This window comes from Thunnus thynnus, chromosome 22, assembly GCF_963924715.1.
Source record: "Thunnus thynnus chromosome 22, fThuThy2.1, whole genome shotgun sequence".
NCBI classification, from domain to species: Eukaryota; Metazoa; Chordata; class Actinopteri; order Scombriformes; family Scombridae; genus Thunnus; species Thunnus thynnus.
The window spans coordinates 17685041-17708150 of NC_089538.1; the positions used below are offsets into that span (position 1 = coordinate 17685041).

The window sequence follows — 23110 nt, forward strand, 5'->3', positions numbered from 1 at the left end:
TAGTAATTAATGGAGAACAGTAAAAGCTCCTAGTAAATATGTACTATGTTTGTATTCCTTATAAAACACTGTAGATTGAAGAAACAGTAAAACTGTTGACTGAAAATAAAACAAAGATATATAATTTTAATATGTTTATAGACGCTATAATCATTATTATTGCATCCAATTTGTGCTATTATATGACTTAAATGTTTTCCTTTTCAGTAATTCTTATAGATGATGTAATGCATGAAGTAGAAACCAGTGTTATGAAAGTTAGCGTCAGTTGTTGGATACAATGAATTGAAGGAAGATAATACTGGACCTCATGTAGTTGCCACAACATTAAGCAAAAACACTGCAGGGACTTGAACCCCATCCCAGTAAACCAGGAATACCATTACCAGTGACTTTTATTTTTTGAGGCTAAATGGAAACAAACATTTAAATGTGAAGTGCAGTGATGTTAAGCTGTTAGCCTACTAGCTGACAAGAGAAGAAGAAGAATCTGATTTAAAGTCAATCGATTCCACATGATGCACTTTATTCTGTTTTCAGCTATTATGGGATTTTTTTTATTTTTATTTTTTTTATTCTCACGCTGGATCTGCAAGGTCTGGTCAACAGGGAGCTCCCTAAAGCAAGAATGCTTTGAATAAAAATGAATACCTGAAGCCTCTGGTCTAATTCAAGATAACCTTGATTACATTATTAGACTTTGAAAGATTCCTTCAGAGCCAAAGAGGATATTTATTTGTAGGCCCAGCCCACATCAGTTCACCATTACTGGTGTTCACCATTACTAGTGAACTGATGTGTAAAATTGGCAGAATGCCCCTTTAACACACTTACTTACTCTGAGCACAAAAGCTGCCCCATTAAGCCCCACCTCTACTGGTTGGATTCATGGATGTATACATGCATGGTTGGATCCATCTGTATATAAATACGGAAGACATGGCAACTTCCCAAAAGTGAAGCCCATGTCATGATTGACAGCTGTGACAGCCACTCTCAATCCTTTACGCAGACTCTCAGGCTCCAAATAAGCAACATGGCAGCTCTCGGAAGGAGATTTGGTTTCACGTCTGCATAGCGGTGACTTGGAGACGGGTCATCCATATTTATCCACAGTTTTTGGTTCCGTTTTTCAGAAACTCAGAGGTGCTCTTTTCTCTCCGTGAAATCGTTTTTATTTGTCTCCTCAGCCTGCTGTGAAATGGCTTATGAGAAACAACAGCGAGAGGAGCATCGTGAAGTTGACCTGGACCCGGATGACTTCTGCTGTTTTATATGTCTAGACTTTCTAACAGAGCCAGTCACCATTTACTGTGGGCACAACTTCTGCAAAGGCTGTATTACACGTTTCTGGGACTTGGAGGACGTGAAGGGAAAGTACAGCTGCCCTTATTGCAGGAGGACCTTCAGTCCCAGGCCTGATCTGGGGAGGAACAACACACTGGCTGAGGTGAGAGGGGAATAAGTTACGGGTATCCCATACTTAATATACACGAGTACTACATTAATAGTCCTGTTTTTTGCGTCTCCAGTCCACAAATCCTAATGCTCCACTGACACTTGACATGTACACATAATGTTTTGTTGTGTATGTATTTGTCGTTTGTGTTAATGGGTGTTATGTCCCAACTGGTTTTCAAGTTTACTGGTGTCAGCAGATTCGTCGCAAACATTCACAAACGTATTACCAGTGGTGGATCGTAACTAAGTACATTTACTCAATTACTGTACTTAAGTACACCTTTGAGGTACTTGTACTTGTGTATTTTCATTTGACGTAATTCTTCCAGTCCACTACATCTCAGAGGGAAATATTGTACTTTCTACTCGTTTAGTTTACAGCTTTAGCTACTTTTCAAATGGAGATTTTAGGCTACATAAAATAAGATGTTTTAATATTCTAATTGTTGTTTAAATTATCGCTCTTTTATATTCTTTTAAAAAAAAAATGTTATGGGCTTTGTGTGAAAAGTGGTACATAAAGGCTAATTGCTATAAATCTACCAAAGGTATCTCAAATTGGCTCCAAATTGATAAGCTAAACATTAAAATGCTCTCACATGTATTTGTTATTGATAGAAACAAACAATACAATATACTATTATGATATAACACTCTACATAACGAGTACTTTTTACTTTTGATACTTTAAGTACATTTTTCTGATAATACTTTTGTACTTTTATTTAAGTAACAGTATTTTTAGACAACAGTATTTCTACTTTTTACTTAAGTGAAGGATCTAAGTGCTTCGTCCACCGCTGCATATTACTGGCAATATTTTCATGTACTGCAGCGAATATGATTGTATAAGTGGGAACTTCATCACAGCCACCTACGAAAAAGAAAGTTTAAGAAAACATAATCTTAACAATGTCGTGCTGAGCTGGATTCGATCTCACTAGAGCAGAAAGTGCATATTTCACAAACCACCTGCCTCGTTCTGTGAGCCACTGCCTCGTTACTCAAAAGAACTGCTTACCATGGGCTTATCTTAGAAAATATCTACACATATTTATAAAGTAAAAGTTACAGTAAGGCATCAGCAAACAACTGATACGTCTTTACACTGACATTCATAACATTGACATTGTGAAGTAGGGCGTGTCTGCATATTTTCACTTATATTTTTCCCATGACTGAAAAAATAAACTTTTTATCATCAGGTTTTGAGGAAGTGGAAGATGACACACAACCAGCGGACTTCTCCTTCTGCTGCTCTGACCCGTGCCGGCCCGACAGATGTCACCTGTGATTTCTGCTGTGGGACTGAACCCAAGAAAGCCGCTATGTCTTGCCTGACGTGCTTTGCATCGTACTGTCCGGCTCACCTGGAGCCTCATTTGAGTGTTCCTGTGTTGAAGAAGCACCAGCTGGTCTCTGCTATGGTCCCGCTTTGTACGAAGATGTGTAAGGAGCACAACAAGCTGATGGAGTTCTACTGTCAGACAGACGAGCGGCTTGTTTGCTCTCTGTGCGCTCTGAATCACCATAAGGACCATAAAACAGTGCCTGTTTCGGTACAGAAGGCTGAGACGGAGGTACAAACAACATTTCTGGCGACTAACAAACATTTGACTGAAGCCTGTTTGTTTTTTTTTGAAAATCTACTCATATTCACCTCATTCTCTCCAAAGTTCTTAACAAAACGATGGCCATAAAACACGTGTAGTTGTAATTGATTTTAATTTAGCATGAACTCTTCCAGTCTCACGGAAAAAGATCATATTTTCTTTCAGAAACGGCTGGTTTCAATTCAAAAGAAAGTTCAGAAAAGAGTCCAGCAGGGAGAGGAGGAGCTGAACCATCTCAGCCAAGCCGAGGAGAATCTCAAGGTGTGAAAATTTAAGCCTTAAATTTTTGTATTTAACTTACAGGAGTTAATTCAAGACTAGAGGACTTAGGCAGCATGTCAGACATAGTTCAACTTTCCACACTTTTTTTTAACAATTCTGCATAACTGTATAAGAAACCTGCTTAGTGGCATGTTGACTGAAAATCATTTCCTGGTAACCTTTGACTATGTCTAATTAATGTTTTACTGGCAAGCATTAATCGTAAGGTGCAGTGAAGAATGTGATGCATCTGGCCTCTCATAGGGAAGTCAAAGGTCAGGGCCATCTTCAGATCAGTGCCACCACAACTGGTGAGATTTTATTGTTTTGTTCAGCTAATGTTCAGCTAATGCAACTTTTGAAAATGGAAAAAAAAAAAAAAAACACGTGTGCCAACAGAGTTGCGCCCAGGCTGCAGTGGCAGACTGTGACAAGCTCTTCGACAAGCTGATCGACTCCCTGCAGAGGAGACACGGCGAGGTGAAGCGGCTGATCACAGCCCAGAAGAAGACTGCGGTCGCTCAGGTTAAAAAGCTGCAGCTGCAGCAGGAGGAGGAGACCGCCAAGCTGAGGAGAAGAGACGTTTTCCTGGAACAGCTGCTGCACACCGACGACCACATATATTTGATTCAGGTACCGGACACTGTTCAGCATTGGATGTTTGAGCTTCACTGTGCAGAGTTTGACACCAGAAGGCTGTTTGCATGTTCATCTGCTGAAGGGGGAAAGCTTCTGTAAAGAATTGTTTTTAAGGCATGAATGAATAAGCTGTTCAGCCAAATTACTCCCAGTCTTTAATTGTAGAAGCCTAAAAATAAGAAAACCCATTGAGAAGAAAGGAATGGAAACAGTTCCATCTACTGGCCAAAAGAGACAATTCAACAACAATGCAAAACTGCTCTTAGTTGATAGTTTGTGACTGCTAAAACTATATCTTAGCCAATAATAAGTTTAAGTATTTGTATGCTGTATTTTCTAGGATTTAAGTATAATATCATCTGTCTTAAACCTGCATTAACTGATATTTGGCCACTTGGAGGCAGCAGAAACAAGTTGTGAACAGAACACTGACACATCATAGGCTTTTATGCAAATATGTTGAACTAGTTAGCAAACAGCATATTCACACATCCAGCAGTTATAGAGCAACATTATCATTCATTTGGAGTTGTGTTTCTGTCTACCTGGTGAATGTAGCTCTGTTTTTGATTTCTATCAAGTTGCAGCTGTCATTTGATCAATTCTTCTTATTAAAAACATCTATTGTAGTTGCTTTAAAGTCTTAGTTTTTGGACCTCATTTTGTTCCCACCTCTCAAACCAAGCTTAAACTCAGCAACAAAATAGAACTTTTTAGGTTTTTATGAATTTTGAGCAATAATTACTCTGAATAAGGTGCACAACACCCACTTTTCTGAGTCAAACTATCTCTAGCTGCTTATATCTTGCCAGTATTTTGTCTTTGTCTTTGACATTGCCTCTTGACATATATCTCTCCAGATTTTCCAGTCTCTCTCCAATTTCGGTGACCCTCCAGACGTTCCAGTTGGAGCCAGTCCTGCGTGCTCCTTCAGAGATGTGACTGACTGCGTGTCTGAGCTGAGTGATAAACTGGAGGTCGTACTGAAGGACACATGGCCAAAGATCTCTGCCACAGGTACCTCCTTTTTAAAAGTTAGAGTCATATAATGGCTTCTCTCGTGTTTAGAGGTGTTTAGTTAACTACTGTTTTGTCTTTTACAGCCGGTTATGTTGACTTCTCCATGCCACCAGCACCAAAAACCAGAGAGGAGTTTTTACAATGTAAGAACATTCAGTTGAACCTCTTTATTTTCATGCAGTTATAATCAACAATGCCAGCAGATTTAATGCTAAAACACACTCTGTTTTTCTACCAGATTGCTGTCCCCTCACAATGGATGTGACCTCAAACTACCCCTATCTCTACCTGGTAGACGACAACCACATGATGAAGCCTTCACCCAGCCCATATGCTGATAACCCGGACAGGTTTACTAAGTTTCCACAAGTGCTGTGCCAAGAGGGTTTGTCAGAGCGATGTTATTGGGAGGTGGAGTGGAATGGTCGCCGTCTGTCTGCGGCAGTGTCGTACAAAGACATCAGCCGAACATCGGATGACTCACGGTTCGGAAGCAACGACAAGTCCTGGAGCTTAGAGTGCAAAGCAGACGGTTACTCGTTCCGTCACAATAACGTAGAAACAACAGTGTCAGGCTCTTGCTCCTACAAGATCGGAGTGTACCTGGATTATAAAGCAGGCACTCTGTGTTTTTATCACGTCTCTGACCCGATGGTGCTAATCCACAAGGTTCACACTTCTTTCACTCAGCCTGTCTATCCTGGGCTCGGGCTGGATTATAAATGGTTTGATATTGGAGTGTTTGCACAGCTGGTAAAGTTATGGTAGTAAAAGTGTGTGTGTAAAAGGAATTTGAAGTGGGGTTTTTGGCCCAAAAAACAAAAAGTAAATTTTAATAAATGTTCTGCAACGTTAGAACACTAGAGGAATACGGACAGGAGGGCAATAAAACACTTTTGTGCATAAACATAAAAATTTTCTTCTTTTCTCATCTATAATATTTTCATCCATTTCCCTTCCAGGGTTATGTCATACACTAATACAGTTTGGAAAAATTTGTACGTGTGTTTTTGCAGGTCAGATGATATTAAGGAGGGAAGGTGACGGAGCATAAAATCCTTGATAATGCCTGCCTTAACCTGAATGAACTATATCTAGTCTCTAGTGAAAAGGCTTCGCTTTTGTTTTTGTTGGTTGATCTTGATACGATCTAAAGGCCCATCCAGAAGTTTTTCATCCCCGGGCAAGAAAAGGCAGAGCAACTTGGCAACAAGTTATTGCAAGCGCCCAATCCTTAAAGGGGTTTGGTTATGTGGAAATTTTACATGGAAAATGCTGAAAGCCTAGCACAAATCATTGGCTATTGTCAGCTTCTTTCCAAAATGAGTAACCTTATCAGTTATTCATTTGTTATTTTCTACCTGCCCATAAACAATAATTGAATTGTTTTTTTCTTTTCTTTTCTTTGTTTTTTTTTTTTTTTTTTTTTTTTTTACTTTTCAACCAAAGTTAAATGAATGCTTACTGGTTGGCAGAAGTGATGCATCTCAGTGGTTAAAGATGGGATGACCATATGTTTACACTGTAAAATGTCTTGTCTGATTGTCACAAATTGTAATACAGTGACAAGTTGTACTTAATAAACTTAATTGCAAGGTTTTATGTGGTTTATTTCCATGCAGTGCACTGTCACCTCATAGCAACATGATCCTGACCTGGGTTTGAATACACTTGCCAGCTGCAGCCTTTCTGCAGTTTCTAAGTTGTACCCCACCTCTTACCCAGTATGGATGGATGGATTTTCCTGCGCTGCTGCTGAAAGGAAACGCCAAAAATATGACAGCAAACAATAATGAAATAAAACAAATCTGAAATTTTGCATTTTACGTCAACCGGCAATGACTGGTTTGCCCAGAGGTGAAGGGCTCCCATAGGGAGGGTAGACCTACAGGACACACCCACTAATCCTAACCCCACACACTCACTTTAGTACATAAACCCCCACCACCACCCCAACCATCTCACCGCCCATGCCTGAACATAACCAAGTGGGTGTATCATGTAGATACTGCGAGTTCGCAGATAGATGTGCTTGGTCGAGGCGGCTAACCTCTGGTTTAGCCCTCCGCTAACTCGAGGGATAAAATAATTTAATCATGCGTCTCTTCTAGACTTCCCAAATTTTATCAGACTGAATGGATCAAATTCTGATAGTGAGATGAGTCATTTCACGGGGGGTTGTGACGCTCAAAACAATTACTCCACCGTTTTACAGCTGCAACAGTAGCGACGAGACCGGCTCACATGTGTACTCGTAAAACCGGAATTACATCCCGGTAACTACTATTTACTCTCACTGCCAGGAGGGGGAGACTGCAGGTTTAAGTAAATGATTTGAATTCTTCTTTCCACAACATGACAATGCCCCGGTGCACAAAGTGGGGGTCCATAAAGAAATGGTTTTCCCAGTTTGGCTTGGAAAAAAATTGACCGGCCTCAACCCCATCCAACACCTTTAGGATGCAACGCTGGCTGCGAGCCACTGTTTATCGCTTAAAATCAGTTGGTGATAACTAATGGTGCTGTGACTGAATGTGAGCAAATCCTTGCAGCCAGGCTCCAAAATCTGATGGAAAGCCTTTGCAGAGGAATGGAGGCTTTTATAGCAGAGGGCTCATGTCCATGTGTCAACATATTTTTGGTGTAGTTGGATTTTTATGCGCTTGGGTTTTGAGATATCTGCGTATTTTGTTTGGCACACACATACAAAACCATCAGGGTTCAGTGGAAAAAAATCTTTGTATACTTTGGGTAAACTAGCCCTTTAAGTTGACACGAAACAGATGGAATTTCTCGCTCGACATGTGAGGATGTTGACAGACTGCCAGGGCGAAGGCAGGCCAGGTAATGGGGACACACCTTCCCCTCTCACTACACTACATGTTACAGCAAGCATGACAAATCAATGGAGAGAGAGACAGAGAGAGAAAGGAGAGAGTGAGTGTGGGTGGGGGGAGAACGTGGAGTTAAGAGAGATTGAAAAGTAAAGGAAGAAAACATAACATTCACACCATCTTCAGACGTCTTTTCCAGCTCTTGGTGTCTTCTTTCTTCTGTTGGGATATACAGTCCGATGACCTGGTGAGTCTCATTTTCCTATCTCTCATTCACAAGTCTGTGTCGGTAGCCACACTGTTTTTACAGCTGCAAACAAATGACTGCAGTCAACCATAGTTTCGCTGCTACTGTTAGATGAGAAACTAGGAACTTTAGTTTCCCTTTTTAAGATTTCCATTATGTCTTTTTTTGCCATCACTTGCTGTATACTTTTGAGAATATATAAAGAGTTTTCATATGGTCTTGTGACATTATTTAGTAATTTCATTTTCAGTCTAAGCCTCTACCTCTGCTGTCAGGTTCACTTGACAACTGTGATTTGTTCAAACATGAACAACATGCCTAGCCTGGCATCGCCACACCAATTCGCAAATGCCTATCTGCCAGAGCAAATAAAACATGAGCTCGCAGTTTCGTCTTGCTCCCAGGCTACAACATGCCAGTGTGTATGACTAAATCTGTGTAGTTACGCTCATGTTCTCTGTGTTGTGCGGTGCAGTGTGTACCGCATGTTTGTTTTTTTTTTCTTTTTGTAGGTGGAACAGGTATGTTTAAGCTGGTACTGAGTCACACAGTACATGCAAACACACCTTTTGAGTCAGTCAGGTTTTATAGTCTGTGATGTGGTCACTTGTTTTACAAAGAACTCGGTTTGTACAAATGGTAATAAAAAGCAAAAGCAAGGGGTTTTATGAAAACAAACATTGCCACCCACAAGAGAAATGGAAAGAGAAAAGAAAAATATAACAATGATGCCAATTATATCTGGCTTTAGTTGGAATAATGTCTCATTGCACAAGATGACAGAGTTTCACCCGCTGCTGCTGCTGCTGCTGCTGCTGCTGCTTTGATGCCACTGTCAATGTGGTTTGACCGGCTTTCTGTAAACACTGGCCATGTGGTCACATTTCTTTGTCTTCTCCTGAAATCTGGAAAATGTTTTTCTATAACAACATTTCATCATAGGCACTCCAGGGTCAGAACAATGAATAAAGAAAATTAAAGACACATCGTCATCAACATAAAAATTTGCACATATCAAAGTCACTTCACTTCACTTATTTTTTGGCAATGTCTATGTTTCTATGTTAAAATCTTTAATTCAAAAATACCAAAGTATACCAAAATACCACTTGTCTTGGGCAGAAGGTTTGACTTTGTGAGAGTCTGCAGTTATTATCATCTGATTGCTTTAATTAGATTTGTGTATTACACTTATCTTTCCACCCTTATTTCCTGTTTATCAGAAAATGCCCTGCACAGTTACCATAACTAAATGAATGACACCTAATTTTGAGGAAATATCTAAAGCCATTTCCTAATTTCAAAAGAAGAAAAAAACTTGTTACAAACGGGAAGCAGTCTCCAGAGTCCAACCCCTTAAATATGACATTAATGAAATGCTTAGAGCTTCCTCATTAAGGTACAAAATCATGCAAAAAAAATGCATGTACTAAATGTATTCTATGGGAGCTGCACTAAAAATAAATGGCAGGTTCTCAGGACGCAATCACTCTATTTCTGCTTTGTTTCTACCTGTAATATCACATGGTGTGTACTTGCTTTTACAGCCAATTACACACTGATTTAGCCTATAATAAGCCATAATTACAGCGGAAAAATATCAAAGAAATTTGTTTAGCAGATGTGGGTGTGAATGTTTGATTACATGCAGGAGAGTACTGACACTGCATAGTTTGAGTGTCAGCAGTCTCAAGGGCGTACTCTTGTACTCTCTTGTACTGTCACGATATATTGAACAAGTGATGACATGCCATGTGACTTTTTGAAATACGGTGTGTTTCCAGTAACATGAAATAGCTTTGTAACTGACTGTGGCACGCAGTTTTAGCCCACGTGTTTCTATTAAGGAGATACATCTTTTAAAATACGTCTCAAATATATACTTTCATTTATTTAAAACATGCCAACTAAATAATAATCCTCACACACCTCGGCACTGTGGCTTTTAACAAATGTTACTCAAACAGGAGTAAAAAGTGCATTTGTTGATGTCTAGTTTCAGTTGATGATTGATACACATTTGATGTGGTAATGATTGTAATGACAGCAGCATAACGGTGTATGTGGGATCGACTCAAAATGAAATGCAGTGTGATGAAAGTGTTGGTGTGTTTTTAATAGTTTTTGGACAACAGTGGAGCTCTACAGCGATACTTGTTAGTAGGATCGATTCATTCTTGGTTTTGGTCTTTTCATGGGATTTGCTGACAATAAGAAAAATATGGAATATCACACTTATCCTTTAAAGAGTTACACTGACTTCTTGCTAGTTTTAGTATAAGTGCTGCTGCTAATTTATAAATATTTAGCCTCAGGCCAGAATACATTTCTAATATGCTTGAAAAATATGAACCCATTAGGACCTTTAAAACTTTAGGAAGCAGTCAGATATAGTCAGAGTAAAGCTGCACATTATGCTGCACACAGATAGAATCAACTTTCTGATTATCTTAAATGCACCCAAACATATTACTGCACTGAAACAATATTCTATATTGTCAAAAGTATTTGGACACCAGAGCATTACACCTTTCAATTGTTGAATATCTCATTGCAAAACCAGGGGCATTAATCCGCTGCTTATAACAGCCTCCACTCCTCTGGGAAGGTCCAAACTCTTCTCACAAAGTTGGAGGCGCACTAATGTCTAAAATATAATTGTATGCTGTAATATTAAGATTTCCCTTAATTGGAAACAAGGGGCTCTAACAAAAAACAGCCCCAGACCAAAAGTGCACATATGAGTGTCCACTTAAGGTGCATAATATTGTGAATATTTCTTGTTTATCATTTTTGTTATATAATATATATACCAGGTATATATATATTATGTATATTTGTTTCCCTCATCTTGTGTTTCTTTGCCTCATATAAAACATTTTAATTTGCTTCTCTTTGGATGGTGCAACAAACAAACATGTCTGTAAGGCCTGAAGAATAAAAAAAAAAATCTGAATCATAGCTCAAATACTGACTCCAAGACAGTGACTATTGCTCCTCACTCGTGTCTGGTCTCGTTTTTCAGGAATTAAGCGTCTCCGTTAAAACCTGTTACACTTGCGCCACACTCCCACGCTTTCCTAAAGAAATACATACTTGTATTGTCAAAGCTGAGGCCTCTGCCAGATTAAACATGGAGTAGAATACAGAGGTGAGGCCTCATTATTAGTCAGAAAAGTCTCTAAAAGTTGTCAGTCACTTTGCAGTATAGTAGTTTGATGTCAGGAGACAGTATGTGTCATATCCCTTAAAAGGTAAAAATCATTCAACGATATTCTCTCTTTGGCAGGTAACTAAAATGGCCCCGAGTAACAGTTTTCCTCTCATGAACAACTCCACACCCCGTGGTGGAGTAAATGAAACCATTGTGGATAATCAAATCGCCACCGCTATGGGTGCCCTCATCCTAAGCATCGTCTTTCTCTTGGGCTTCCCTGGAAATCTCTTCATTATCTGGAGCATCCTGGCACGTGCCCGAAAGCAGTCCATCACCACCCTTCTCATCCTCAACCTAGCTATCGCAGACGGATCTCTGATGGCTTTGACCCCATTCTTCATCATCTACCTGGTTATGAAGAAGTGGGTGTTTGGGAATGTGATGTGTAAGATCCTCTTTTACCTCTGTCTGGTCAACATGTACGCCTCCATCCAGCTCATCATGCTGATGAGCCTCTACAGGTTGGTGGCAGTGCTGTGGCCGCAACGCGTCAGTGCCATCACGGGCCAGAGGACTGTCCTGCGGATGCTGGCGGTGGTGTGGGTGCTGGTAATGGTCGCCTCTGTTCCTGCAATTGTCTTTAGAGAAGAAAAGCTGAATGAGGGTCGCTGGGTGTGTGATTCATACCATGATTCAAACAACCAGGTGAGTGAACAAGGACCTGAATATATTGTACCTACAAAGCACTCTCCACCAAGGCTGCACAATCTTCTAACTTTGTCATTTAAATAAATTAGAAAAATGTGTAGAAGCATCTAGATCTGCAGTCAAAAAGACATCAATCAATGTTGATTTTTTTGTGAATACTCTTAGTTATTCTTATCTAGGAACCTAGGAATTTGTAGAAGGATGAATTATGCAAAATTTGTGCAAATGTCAGACTCATTACCATTGCATTTACTATGTTACTGTAACACCATCCATGGGTGAATCAATATAAAATGTTGCAGGCTCATATGTATAGATACTATATACATTATATCATCTAAATTTGGTTGACATTGCACAATGTGTTTAAGACTTGCGGTAAAAACATACTGACTTTTTGTAACTCTGTTACAAAACTCTGAAACCAGCAATCTTAGATTCGCACCCACTTCACGCAGCAGCTGGACAGTTGTGCAGAGATAAGAAAGTGTGCAAGATTTGAACTTCTCTCTCTCATGTCTTTTCAATCTTCACACTTAATTAGACTTGTCACTGTTCTTGCATACAACCAGCTGACCAACCCACTATCACGCCAAAGCATGTAATGCACCCACCGATCCACTAGAGGATACTGTGTCAGTGTCACGTTTTGCCTCGCCTAGGTGTGAAAAGTACACCTATGTAAGAAGGTGCAGTACCAGCAGCGAGCGACGGCAGATCGTGAAATAGTCCCAAAATTTATCTATAGATTTGTGCACAAGGACACAAATATTTCTAATATGGCACATTAATCGGCAGGACAACATAATTTGTCTGTGCTTTCCAAAACCGTTACAAATCACTGCTAAAATATAATTATGTTTTATGGTGTGATAATGCTGTGGTTAAGGTCTGGTTAGGTTTAGGCACAAAAACCATTTGGTTAGGGTTAGGGGAAGATCATGGTTTGGGTTAAAATGATCACTTGAAACATGGTGTGGGTTGAGGGTACTACTTCCTTGAAGTTAGGAAACCTTTGTCTTCATGGCAACAGTAAATACCACGACAACTGTAGTTACAGTTTTTGAAAAAATGTCCTGACTCATGGTTGGAAACATGACACTGGCAGTTGGAAGCAGGAAGCGAAGTCTCTTGCAGCAAAGTCCACAAAGTACACCCAACTCACCACCTCCAAATATGGAAATTTGTCACCTTATATAGACGTCATCTGAACTGAGCCACTTGACCCGATCTTTGGAAATTGTACACGCGTGTACTTTTCAGGCCTAAGTGAAGCAAAACGCTGACATGGGATCCTCTAGTGGATTGGTGGGTGTATTACATGCTTTAGCATGATACCTGTCTGAGTTGACAGTGTGAGGTCTTATCCTTATTACTGAAATGATTATCGCATCTCACCACACTCTATGATAACAGGCTTTTCACCCCACCTTTGAGTGCGACTGTTTTGAACATCTTTGCCTTCAGATTTGTCCAGACAACACATTGTATGAACTACTGTAGTTCATTGCAAGCAAACCCTGGCCTCAAGCTTGTTTTGGTTTAAGATTTTGCACGGTGTGGTTATCTTTAGTTTTGACAGAGACTTTGTTGTGATATAAATAAAACTGAACTTTGCTGTTAAATAGATGAACCATATCTTCCTGCCATCTGCTGATCCATATCATTCTGTCTTTCTAGTAATAGAATTGCACAAAATAATTCTCCCTCTTCTCTGTCTTTTTTGAGGACAGCCTTTTTGTTTGAATAAAAGTTTATTAGTGTCCTTCATGAAACCTTAAGTGCACCAGACATGATGTGTTTTCAAACACTTACCTTACACTGCCTTTTTGGGGCAGCCATCGTGGAACTTTACATAGTGTAGATTATCAAAAATAGATTTGATTTTCCTGCTAAACATTCTCATCTTATCTCTCCTGCATAGGTGGTCCTCCAGTACACGTTGGAGCTCGTGTTGGGGTTTTTAATTCCCTACGCGATCATTGTATTTAGTTACATCTGCATCTTGAGGAAGATCCGGCAGACCAAGTTCCGCCGTCGCATCCGAAGTGAGAAGCTAATCCTGGCCATTGTGGTGACCTTCTGCATCTTTTGGTTACCCTACCATGTCATCAACATGGTGCAAGTACGTCACACATCCTGTGTTTTAGAATATTTAAAATACACAGACTTTAAAGGTTTTCACCGTGCATGCAGGTTTAAAGTTTAAAGATATTTTGCACTGTTATGAATTAAACAATTTTGTATTGTTCTCAGGTTACAGCGGCTTTGTGTCGAGACGGTACAGCAAAAAAGATGTAAGTGATTATGTATTTGTTTTCTCTCCAACAACTAGATGAGATTATCGATACCACTTTTGGGTGTGAGTTAAGTATGGAGCAAGAGCCAGGAGGCGATTAGCTTAGCTTAGCATATTGGAAGCAGGGGAACACTGCTAACCACCTAGTTAAAAATACAGCTATCAGCACCTCTAATGCTCACAAATTAACGTGCATAATGTTTGCTAAACTGTACACAAGCAGTAATGTAAAAGCGACAATTTGCAGTTTTACCTGGAGTTACGTGCTATAGCTATTTCTTGGCGTACAACAACTGGGCGCAGTGACTTTCCAGTTGTTTCAGAAGTCCTTGGCAGATGGATGAACTGTAACTGTAACCGAAAAGAGTTACAGTACCTTCCAGTGTGTTAATTAGAGAGCTTTAGGGGTGATAATATTTTTTAACTTCACAGAGAGCTCTAGCTTCACACTTACACAGACATGAGAGGATCTATCTTCTCATCTAACTCTCAGAACTCTGTTTAACTACCCATTTAAATTATGTCCACATTAAAATAACCTCAATGTTATAGACTATAAAATTGAATAAGAAACCAATTTTTTTGATACCTTTAGCTAATAAAATTCTCTGCTAACTTTTCCATCCACCAGACTGGATAATATATGGCGCAGGAGCCGTGCTGTCACCTCAGCCGTGGCGTTCATGAGCAGCTGTGCCAACCCGGTGCTCTACTTCTTCGCAGGAAAGTCCTACATCCGGCGAGAAGGGCTGGCGTTCATGGCCCGCTTGTTTGAGGGCACAGGGCTGGAGTCAGTCACCCGGAAGAGTCGACAGAACAGCCAGAACAGTCGTGACAAAGACAAAGACGCAGATGCCGTCATGCTGAAAGACAAAGATCAGGACTCTGTTACCAACTCGAGCTCTAATGTCAAACCAGTGAAGAATGGTAAGTAGAGGACATGGGAGGCAGCAGGCTTGATGCTGGTGTTGTTTCTCTGAGGCAGAAAGGACACGGGCCTTTAAATCTCTCCTCCATCTACTCAATAACTGAAAAATGGAGCAAAAGTTCATTAAAACTGTATATATGAGCCCTGCTCTGCTCTGAACTTTTCATGAGGAATCACTGGACCGTTATTAAAAACGCTTGAAAGCCCCCTCATCCCTCACCACCCCAAAAACTCTTTTTCATTCAAAATCCATCCCTCAAAGAGAGGTGGAGCCTTATGTTTACTGTACATGTTTACTGTAATGTTAATATGAATTTGTCTTGCAACACTTTCCTGTGTCATTTTGATCTTGCAATGTTTTACTTGTAAAGATGTAAAGCCTAGAACGGTCTAGATGAACTGAAACAAAGAATATTGTTTAAGGGAACATATCATGCTTTTTGTGATTTTCTGTTGTTTTTATACTGTTATGATGTTGGATATGTATGTTAAACATGGTCAAAGTTGAACATATGATTTATTTACAAAATGTTCCTTGAAAGTCAAAGGCCAGGGCTCCAACCTGCTCTAAATGGTTCATTTGCAATTTTATCTATACTTCCTCCTTGTGACGGTGTCTGATAATTCGTGCATGACCGCAAATGGTCTTCTGTTCCGTAAACCTTTGTTACTACGGTTGTTGCTAAGGATGTACTAAGTTTGCTACAAGCAACCCCTTTCACATTGCACATGTCATGTAGTCATTTCATCCACTGTTAATATAAAAATGTTGATCAATACAGTTTTAAAGTGAAAACCCTAAACGGAAAAGTTTTGATATATCACACTGAATACGTAAAAAAGAGAAAGAAAGGAAGAAAGAAAAATACAACATGAAGTAATCAATATTTTCCGAAAGAGGTGACACATCACAGGTTTGTTATGTAATACAATACATCCTGTCCTTCATAAGTAGGTTGTAGATGGTTATGTGGAAAGAGGAATATGCCGTAAACCCACCAAAAAAAGTCTAGTGCAAGAGAGCAGACAATGTGGACAATACAGATGTGATTTAATACTCAAGTATCAACAAGATCATGAGAGTTTACTGGAATATTCACCCCCTCACTTATTCACCTTCATGACAGAGTCTTGTGCTGTTCATTCCTGTTCTTCATTGAACAGGATGCTGCCACTGCTTTCACAACACTTTAGGGCTTTCAGTGATATTGTCTCTTTTGTCTTCAGTAATGATTCACTAAATTTCCGTGACCAAAGAAGACAGTAAGCTGTAGCATTGTCAAAATATTAAACATTATAAAACACCACTAGCTTATTTTACATATTCATAATATCTGTTTTCTGGATGACTTCAGAGCAAATGATCTGCCACAAAGGGCAGCAGATGTTGTGTCAGCATTCTTCTATTACGCTTTCATGCGTACAAGTATTACCTATCCACCATTTTGCAATAGTAGAATACAATTGCGTAATTAGAAAGTGGACAGTTTGACAGACGCTGGTAGTGTGCTTAAGCTGGGTTCCTGTGGTCACTGGGTTTCCCCTCACATGACCCATCTTACTCAATATATTTTCTCTATTACACGTTTCACTCTTCACATGCAGTCCTCAAAGCAAAGAGGGAAGGTGGGGAGTTAACAGTAAATCATCTAAGAGAATTAGACACACTTTTGGAGTGGATTTGCCTTTGGAGTCTATAAAAAGTCAGCATCAAAAATCAGCAGTTGAAGGTCAGTATGCAAGTTTGATTTCAAACTAGACTAACTAACTCTCAGCAAGTTTTGAATTTTAAGAAAAATTAATTGGGAAAAATGAAAAGTAAAATTATAATGATAATAAAGTACACCTCTGGAACATTTCATGATGAATTATAAATTATATTTAGTTTTGTAGAAGACTAGAAGATCAAAAGTTTGCTAAAGGTTTGAAAAAAGTTTTACACTGATTCTCTGTCTTTTCTGCTTCTTAGTTATGTGAAATAAAAGAGAAGAGTTATATTAATGGACAGATTGATTTAACAATATATTGTGCTCATTCATATGATCTTTACATTGGTGGATTTTGTAGGAAACTGAAAGAAAACACTAATATAGTGAGACTCTAAGAAAAGAGGGGAAAGCTGCTTTTATTTTATTTAAAATTTTATTTAAAAAATGTTTAATTCACATCTGAGATAAACAATCTTTAATATGTCAAAAAACAAACAAACAAAACAGCCGCGTTCCCCTCCTTTTTAGATTCATAAAAAAAGACATAAAACAAATAAACACAAAATGCAGACGATGAAACTTAATCATATCAATCATATGAAAATACTCTATACTGTATACATTTTTTTAATAATGTTCTGCGACTGGTGCTTTTCAGTATAATACTTACTGACATTTTCCATTTGCTTGCTGCACGGAAATGTTACGCAATAAAAGATACATGTGCTTATCACAGGGTGAGAAATGAAGTGATACCACATCCACAAATCTATTAGAAAAAAACACATATTTTGTAATGTTTTGCAGCATTGACGCACATTGACGACTCACAACTGCCTAAACCTGTTTCCTGCCTGCATCTCCTGTGACAAGTTGTGTCAGTTGCACAGTTGCTGAAGCCGGGCTCAGATTCTTCAGTGGCTTTCATGATGGCTTCCAATATCACCACCACCTCCTCCACTGCCTCATTCTCTCTGCCCATCAGCGTCTCAGCTCAGGTCGGCATCGCAATCCTGACCCTGGCGTTTGTGCTGGGCTTCCCTGGGAACCTGTTTGTGGTTTGGTCTGTGTTTTGCAGAGTGAGGAAGAGATCAGTGACTTGTTTATTGGTGCTGAATCTGGCCATGGCGGATGCTTTTGTGCTGCTCAGTGCTCCTCTTTTCTTGCGGTACCTGGCCGGCGGCCGGGGCTGGGAGTTTGGCTCAGCGGCATGCAAGCTGGTGCATTACCTGTCAAATGTGAACATGTACGTGTCCATCTACCTCATCTGCCTTATGAGCATGGACCGCTGGATGGCTGTCACAAGGCCTTTTGTGTCTCAGAGAATGAGAACCAAGCGTTCCCTGTTGTTCCTCCTGCTGGGAGTCTGGGTGATTTCGTTCATCCTGGCACTGCCGATGCCCTTCTACCGCAGGTGAGTCTAAAATTTCTTTTGTATCTTTTGAATCTAATACATTTCTAAACTTCATTTTTTAACATCTGTCACTATGGAGATTAAGAACATGGATTTTTCTACAAACCCTTTCACAAAAGAAACCTGCAAATTTGTGTGTTGAAGTAATAGGGGTGTAAACTAATACAAATACATAATTCAGATATGTCCTGACCTGTCATCCGAATGACACAATTTACCACAAAGACAACACTATAGACACACGCAGACATCATACACACCTTGCTAGGATCAGCGGAATTCACTCTTTACAGTTGTGTCAGTCGTCTATCCTCGGTGGATATCTGAAAACCATTGATAGATGTACAAAAATCTGTTCAAATCACATAAAAAGCACTCCTTATGAACTTAAGATCTTGGCTCATAATAGTCAGATTCAAACTTTTTCTTCGGTGACAAAGTAATCCAGGTGGTTGTTGTCTGTTCAGTGTGAACGGGAGCTTCTGTCAGCCAAAGCAGCATGACTTCTCCTTTTGCAGATGTGCTAAAATGCACAACTAACAGACTAAAAACAAATAATGATTTTAAGCTGATATTCAGACATAATTCTGCAAGAATGTGCTATAACTTTTTATCAGTTTTCATTAGATTAGTTAGGCAGGGCAGGATAAAGATGGACTGCTCTTCCAGCCCCTTTCTTGACTTGACAGAGAACTACAAACTGAGAGTTGAAGTTAGGGACTGTTTTGAAGGTGCCATGACCTCGTGTATTTCTGCTTTGTATTTTTCCACTAACTTCCCATCCTGCTTTTACTAATGATTTCCACCCAGACCTTTAACAGTTACACATCTTTTATTTAGATTACGTTTAGACTTTTTTCTTCTTTTGAAGGTGGGTTTCTAATACACATCGTGTTTTATTATTTGATTAATTCAGGCCTCTAAACTTGTAGATTTATGGGAGAGGCATCCACTTTGTTTAAATCTGGATACAGCTATGAATGCAGCTATTTTTGTGACATAAACAGATACAGATGATATCTTTGCATTACACCCTTGGGAAGTAATTTTCATTGTTTACACATAGCACTGACCACTCTGAGCTGTGCAGAAAATAAATCATAAATATTTGGTTATCTTTCTACTTAACAGAATAGAGAAAAAAAAACAAATACCTACAATACAGTGATGCGTTTTAATAGTTGAATGTTACCAACGTATCTGGATTTCTACTGTGTTAACATGTAACGATATAAAGAATTGTACAGAGAAATATGGAGCTATGTATTTTATTTCTTAATTATTTTCACGAACAAAAGTTTGTAATAAAGTTTGAAAACACAGATACGGAAGTTTATTAACAGCAAAACCAAATCCAAACTGTGAATCTGTAAATCAAAATTTGGGACCATGCATACAGATTTGTACATTTAAATTCAGTTTTGGTCATATCTGGCCTTATTATATTCTCCAGCTTGTTCTCCAGCTTTCTCTAGCAAAGTTTTTTTTTAAAGTTAAAGCTCTTGAAACTGTAAAAAGTTATTTACTGTGCCAACAATTTTGGATAACTGGCTGCAGCAGATCATGCCCATACTTGACTGTTGTGTCTTACCTTTTTAGATGATTAAAATAAAAGCTGATGAAGCATACTGAAAGAGCATGATGCAGATGTGGTCTAACAAGATAACACTTGACTTCCAGGTCAAACCCAGTGTGCTCTGCTCTCAGAGTGAGCCGCTTTGGAGACAAGAAAGCAAAGAAAGCTCACTTCCTCACTTAAATCGAGAGACACAGTTCATCTTGAGGGCTCAATTAACACTTTTTTATGTCTTTATGTGCTCCCAAAACCTTTTCTGCTCTTACAAATCCATTTTAAGAGCAGAAATCTGATCTATTCTGGTACACACACTGTTTCACCCACTAAATCTGTTTTGTGGTTGCTTAATAGTTTTGTCACTAATTAACTTCCATACATATAAAGCTGTGGCATGAATTGATGGCAAAACTTTGACAGTGACTGTAAATTAGTGTATGATCAGAAAAACACTGGTATATCTGCTGTAGGTTAGAGCTAATAAATTAATCAAAACATGAATTACACTTTTTTACAGTCTTGACTCAACACATGTCTCATCATCACATTCACTTTATATTTGTCTACTTTTTCCCCTCTTTTTCTCCTACAGCAATCTTAAGAAGCCATTTCCAAACAATGTCACCCTGAGATTTTGCGTCCCGTACCACTGGGGCAGCGTGGGTCACAAGGTATTCCAGTACGTGTTTGAGACCGTCATGGGCTGCCTGGCGCCCTTGTCCCTCATCATCTCCTGTTACTCCTCCGTCATCTGTCGCCTGAGAAACGCCAAGTTCCACCGCAGAAGTCAAGGCAGCCGCTTGATCCTGCTGATCATCAGTGCCTTTGCCGTATTCTGGCTGCCCTATCACATCATCAACATCATAGAGGTGATTTTGAATTTTTGAATTTGACCTTCATGAGCCACAAACTATTACCAAGTCCATAAGAGACCAAAAATGTGAAAGTATTCAGACAGACAGGCATGTTGTGTTTCATCAAAGTTTTGGGGGGTAAAATGCTCTCATAACAGGACATTAAAACACCAAATTCACCATTCTGAGAGACATATAGCATCTTTAAACCCACAAATAAAAAACACATAAAAAAACACAAAAAAAGAGAATGTGGCAATTTTGGACAGTGTTTCTATTGACATTTTAGTAAAATACTAAATGCATGCATGTACTGATGGAATTAGTGCTGCAGAAATGTACATTATGAACTTTATAGCCATTATAGAGCATTTTAGAGACCTTTTATTGTTGCTACTGGATATATCCTCAGCTATTATCTTAGAACTGGCTTTTATTTGATAACTTACTCCTTTATCCCTGTTTCCTCCCCTCCCCTAACTTCCCTCCTCCAGGTGATTGGTCTGTTGGGCAGTAAATCAGTGCTCAAAGCTGCTGCTACAGCCCGTCCCAATGTCACAGCCTTCGCCTACTTCAGCAGCGCCGTCAACCCCATCCTCTATGTGTTCGCCGGCAGCTCCCACATTCGTCAGGCTGGCCTCAGTTTCATGGGCAAACTGTTCGAGGCCACCAACTCGGAGAGCAGGAGCACGTCAACTACCCGCAGCGGCCGCACAGGCTCTTCACCAGATGAGAGCTCTGTTCTGCAGACAATGTCGGTCAAATTGGGGAAGGCTTTTAAAGGCAAGAACAAGGAGAGCAGCAGCAGCATGGCAGCGAGAGATTCGGAATTCAATACTCTGGCAAGTGTTGAGCAGGTAGAATAGTTCCAACTCAAACCATTTTACTTGGACTACATTTTACAATAAATTATTTAAACTGTGTGAGTTCACTCATAATCTTGTAATTTTGAGCTTTCACTTCCATGAGCTTTATCACATTAGACATTAAACTGAAAAATCAGCAAACTGTCAATAAAATCTCAATATCATTGCTAGTTGAAGAATCAATTTAAGGAAATATCACTTGGTTACAACAAGAAAAACAGTCTCTTGGTTGTTTGCCAAACTTCTTTGAACTATATGTACTTTCTGCATGTATCTATTTAAAGTTATAATCCTTAAGATATCAGTTGTGGTAAGTCATTACTGCAGCAAACACTCCTTGATCAGCTACTTTGTCAGAAATACAACAGAGGAGAAGCTGGCATATCTGTTTACAGCGCAGCCAAACAAAGTTGCATGTGGGTGGCCTGTCACCTGCAACGCTTCATCTGACAGATCACTGTGGCTGCTCCTTGTTGTTCCCTTATTCCCTGCAATATTTGAATGATCAGCTGTCACAGCATGTCAGAAATGACATGCTGTCCAAGTACATGCCAAGTGTCCATGGCAAATAAGATGCAATGTTATTGCTGAAAAAACAGGGTTTTATCTCATGAAAATAGGGATTATAACTTTAAGTGTGTATGTTACAAAGGGAAATATGTTTACTTCCTCACCAAAGCATTGTTAGTCCAGAAATGGACAAAATCATTATCATTTGTTTGTGTATATTATATGATTGTTATTAGCCTGAAACTTTATATACATTATCATTTTATCTATGTAAATTATCATATGTATTTCAGATGTGTGGAATTTATTATGGTTTTAATACGTAGCTTACAACTTTTATTTAAATTTTATGTAACTGCTGTAAAGTCTTATGTTCAGGAACTCATAAATATGCATATAATGTATGTGGTAATTTGTACTCAAAAACAAAAAACAATGTTTGTTAACTTAATAAAACTCTTTTAAAGTTTCTTTTAAGTTTTTTCCATACAAGTACACAAAGCACTAGCTTGCAAAAATGAATGATTCATTTCAAGGATATATAAATCAGGCAACTTATGCAATTCTCAGCAGCACAACATTTCGCAATCAACATTTCACCAAGACGTCCTTCCTTTTACTGCTTAGTGGATCAGTGTGTCCGCTATTTCATAACATCTGACTAACACGGCCAAGTTGCAAGATTTCATGTGGTTAATTCAAAGTACATGCCAAGTGGCACTGAATGCCTATTACTGAAAAAACAAGGTTTTATCTCATGTAAATAAGGATTATAACTTTAAGCGTGTATATTACAAAGGAAAATTACTCTTCCTTATGTTGACTTTCTCACCAAATCATTGTTGGCCCAGATATGGAACAAAATCGTTATCATTTGTTTGTATATTTTATATGATCCCTAGTCATGGCCTTTTTTTGTTATTAGCTTAAAAACTTTATATACATTATCATTTTATCTATATAAATGATCACATCTATTTTAGATGTGTGGAATTTGTTATAATACCTAGCTTATAT

General features: G+C 39.0%; 3 protein-coding genes across 4 annotated transcripts; all 3 read left to right on the top strand.

Annotated features, from left to right (window-relative positions):
• The first annotated feature begins 900 nt into the window (after positions 1-900).
• On the top strand, positions 901-6594 carry LOC137174087 (tripartite motif-containing protein 16-like). 2 transcript variants are annotated; one of them, XM_067579136.1, is made up of 8 exons: positions 901-1080; positions 1191-1450; positions 2667-3041; positions 3240-3335; positions 3735-3968; positions 4835-4991; positions 5078-5137; positions 5233-6594. In XM_067579136.1, the coding sequence occupies exons 2-8, from the start codon at positions 1202-1204 to the stop codon at positions 5760-5762; spliced, it is 1701 nt and encodes a 566-aa protein (XP_067435237.1). In that variant the 5' UTR covers positions 901-1080; positions 1191-1201; the 3' UTR covers positions 5763-6594. The 2 variants fall into 2 exon arrangements, with proteins under 2 accessions (XP_067435237.1, XP_067435238.1); XM_067579137.1 differs by lacking the exon at positions 901-1080 and having other exon boundaries at positions 1087-1450.
• A 1168-nt stretch (positions 6595-7762) lies between these two features.
• On the top strand, positions 7763-16036 carry LOC137174090 (leukotriene B4 receptor 1-like). The gene is made up of 5 exons (XM_067579141.1): positions 7763-8075; positions 11365-11937; positions 13865-14065; positions 14197-14237; positions 14871-16036. Exons 2-5 carry the CDS (start codon positions 11374-11376, stop codon positions 15172-15174), a joined length of 1110 nt encoding a protein of 369 aa, XP_067435242.1. The 5' UTR covers positions 7763-8075; positions 11365-11373; the 3' UTR covers positions 15175-16036.
• A 724-nt stretch (positions 16037-16760) lies between these two features.
• ltb4r (leukotriene B4 receptor) lies at positions 16761-22564 on the top strand. Its single transcript, XM_067579139.1, has 4 exons — positions 16761-16897; positions 17684-18290; positions 20456-20732; positions 21212-22564. The coding sequence occupies exons 2-4, from the start codon at positions 17803-17805 to the stop codon at positions 21581-21583; spliced, it is 1137 nt and encodes a 378-aa protein (XP_067435240.1). The 5' UTR covers positions 16761-16897; positions 17684-17802; the 3' UTR covers positions 21584-22564.
• Positions 22565-23110: the final 546 nt, after the last annotated feature.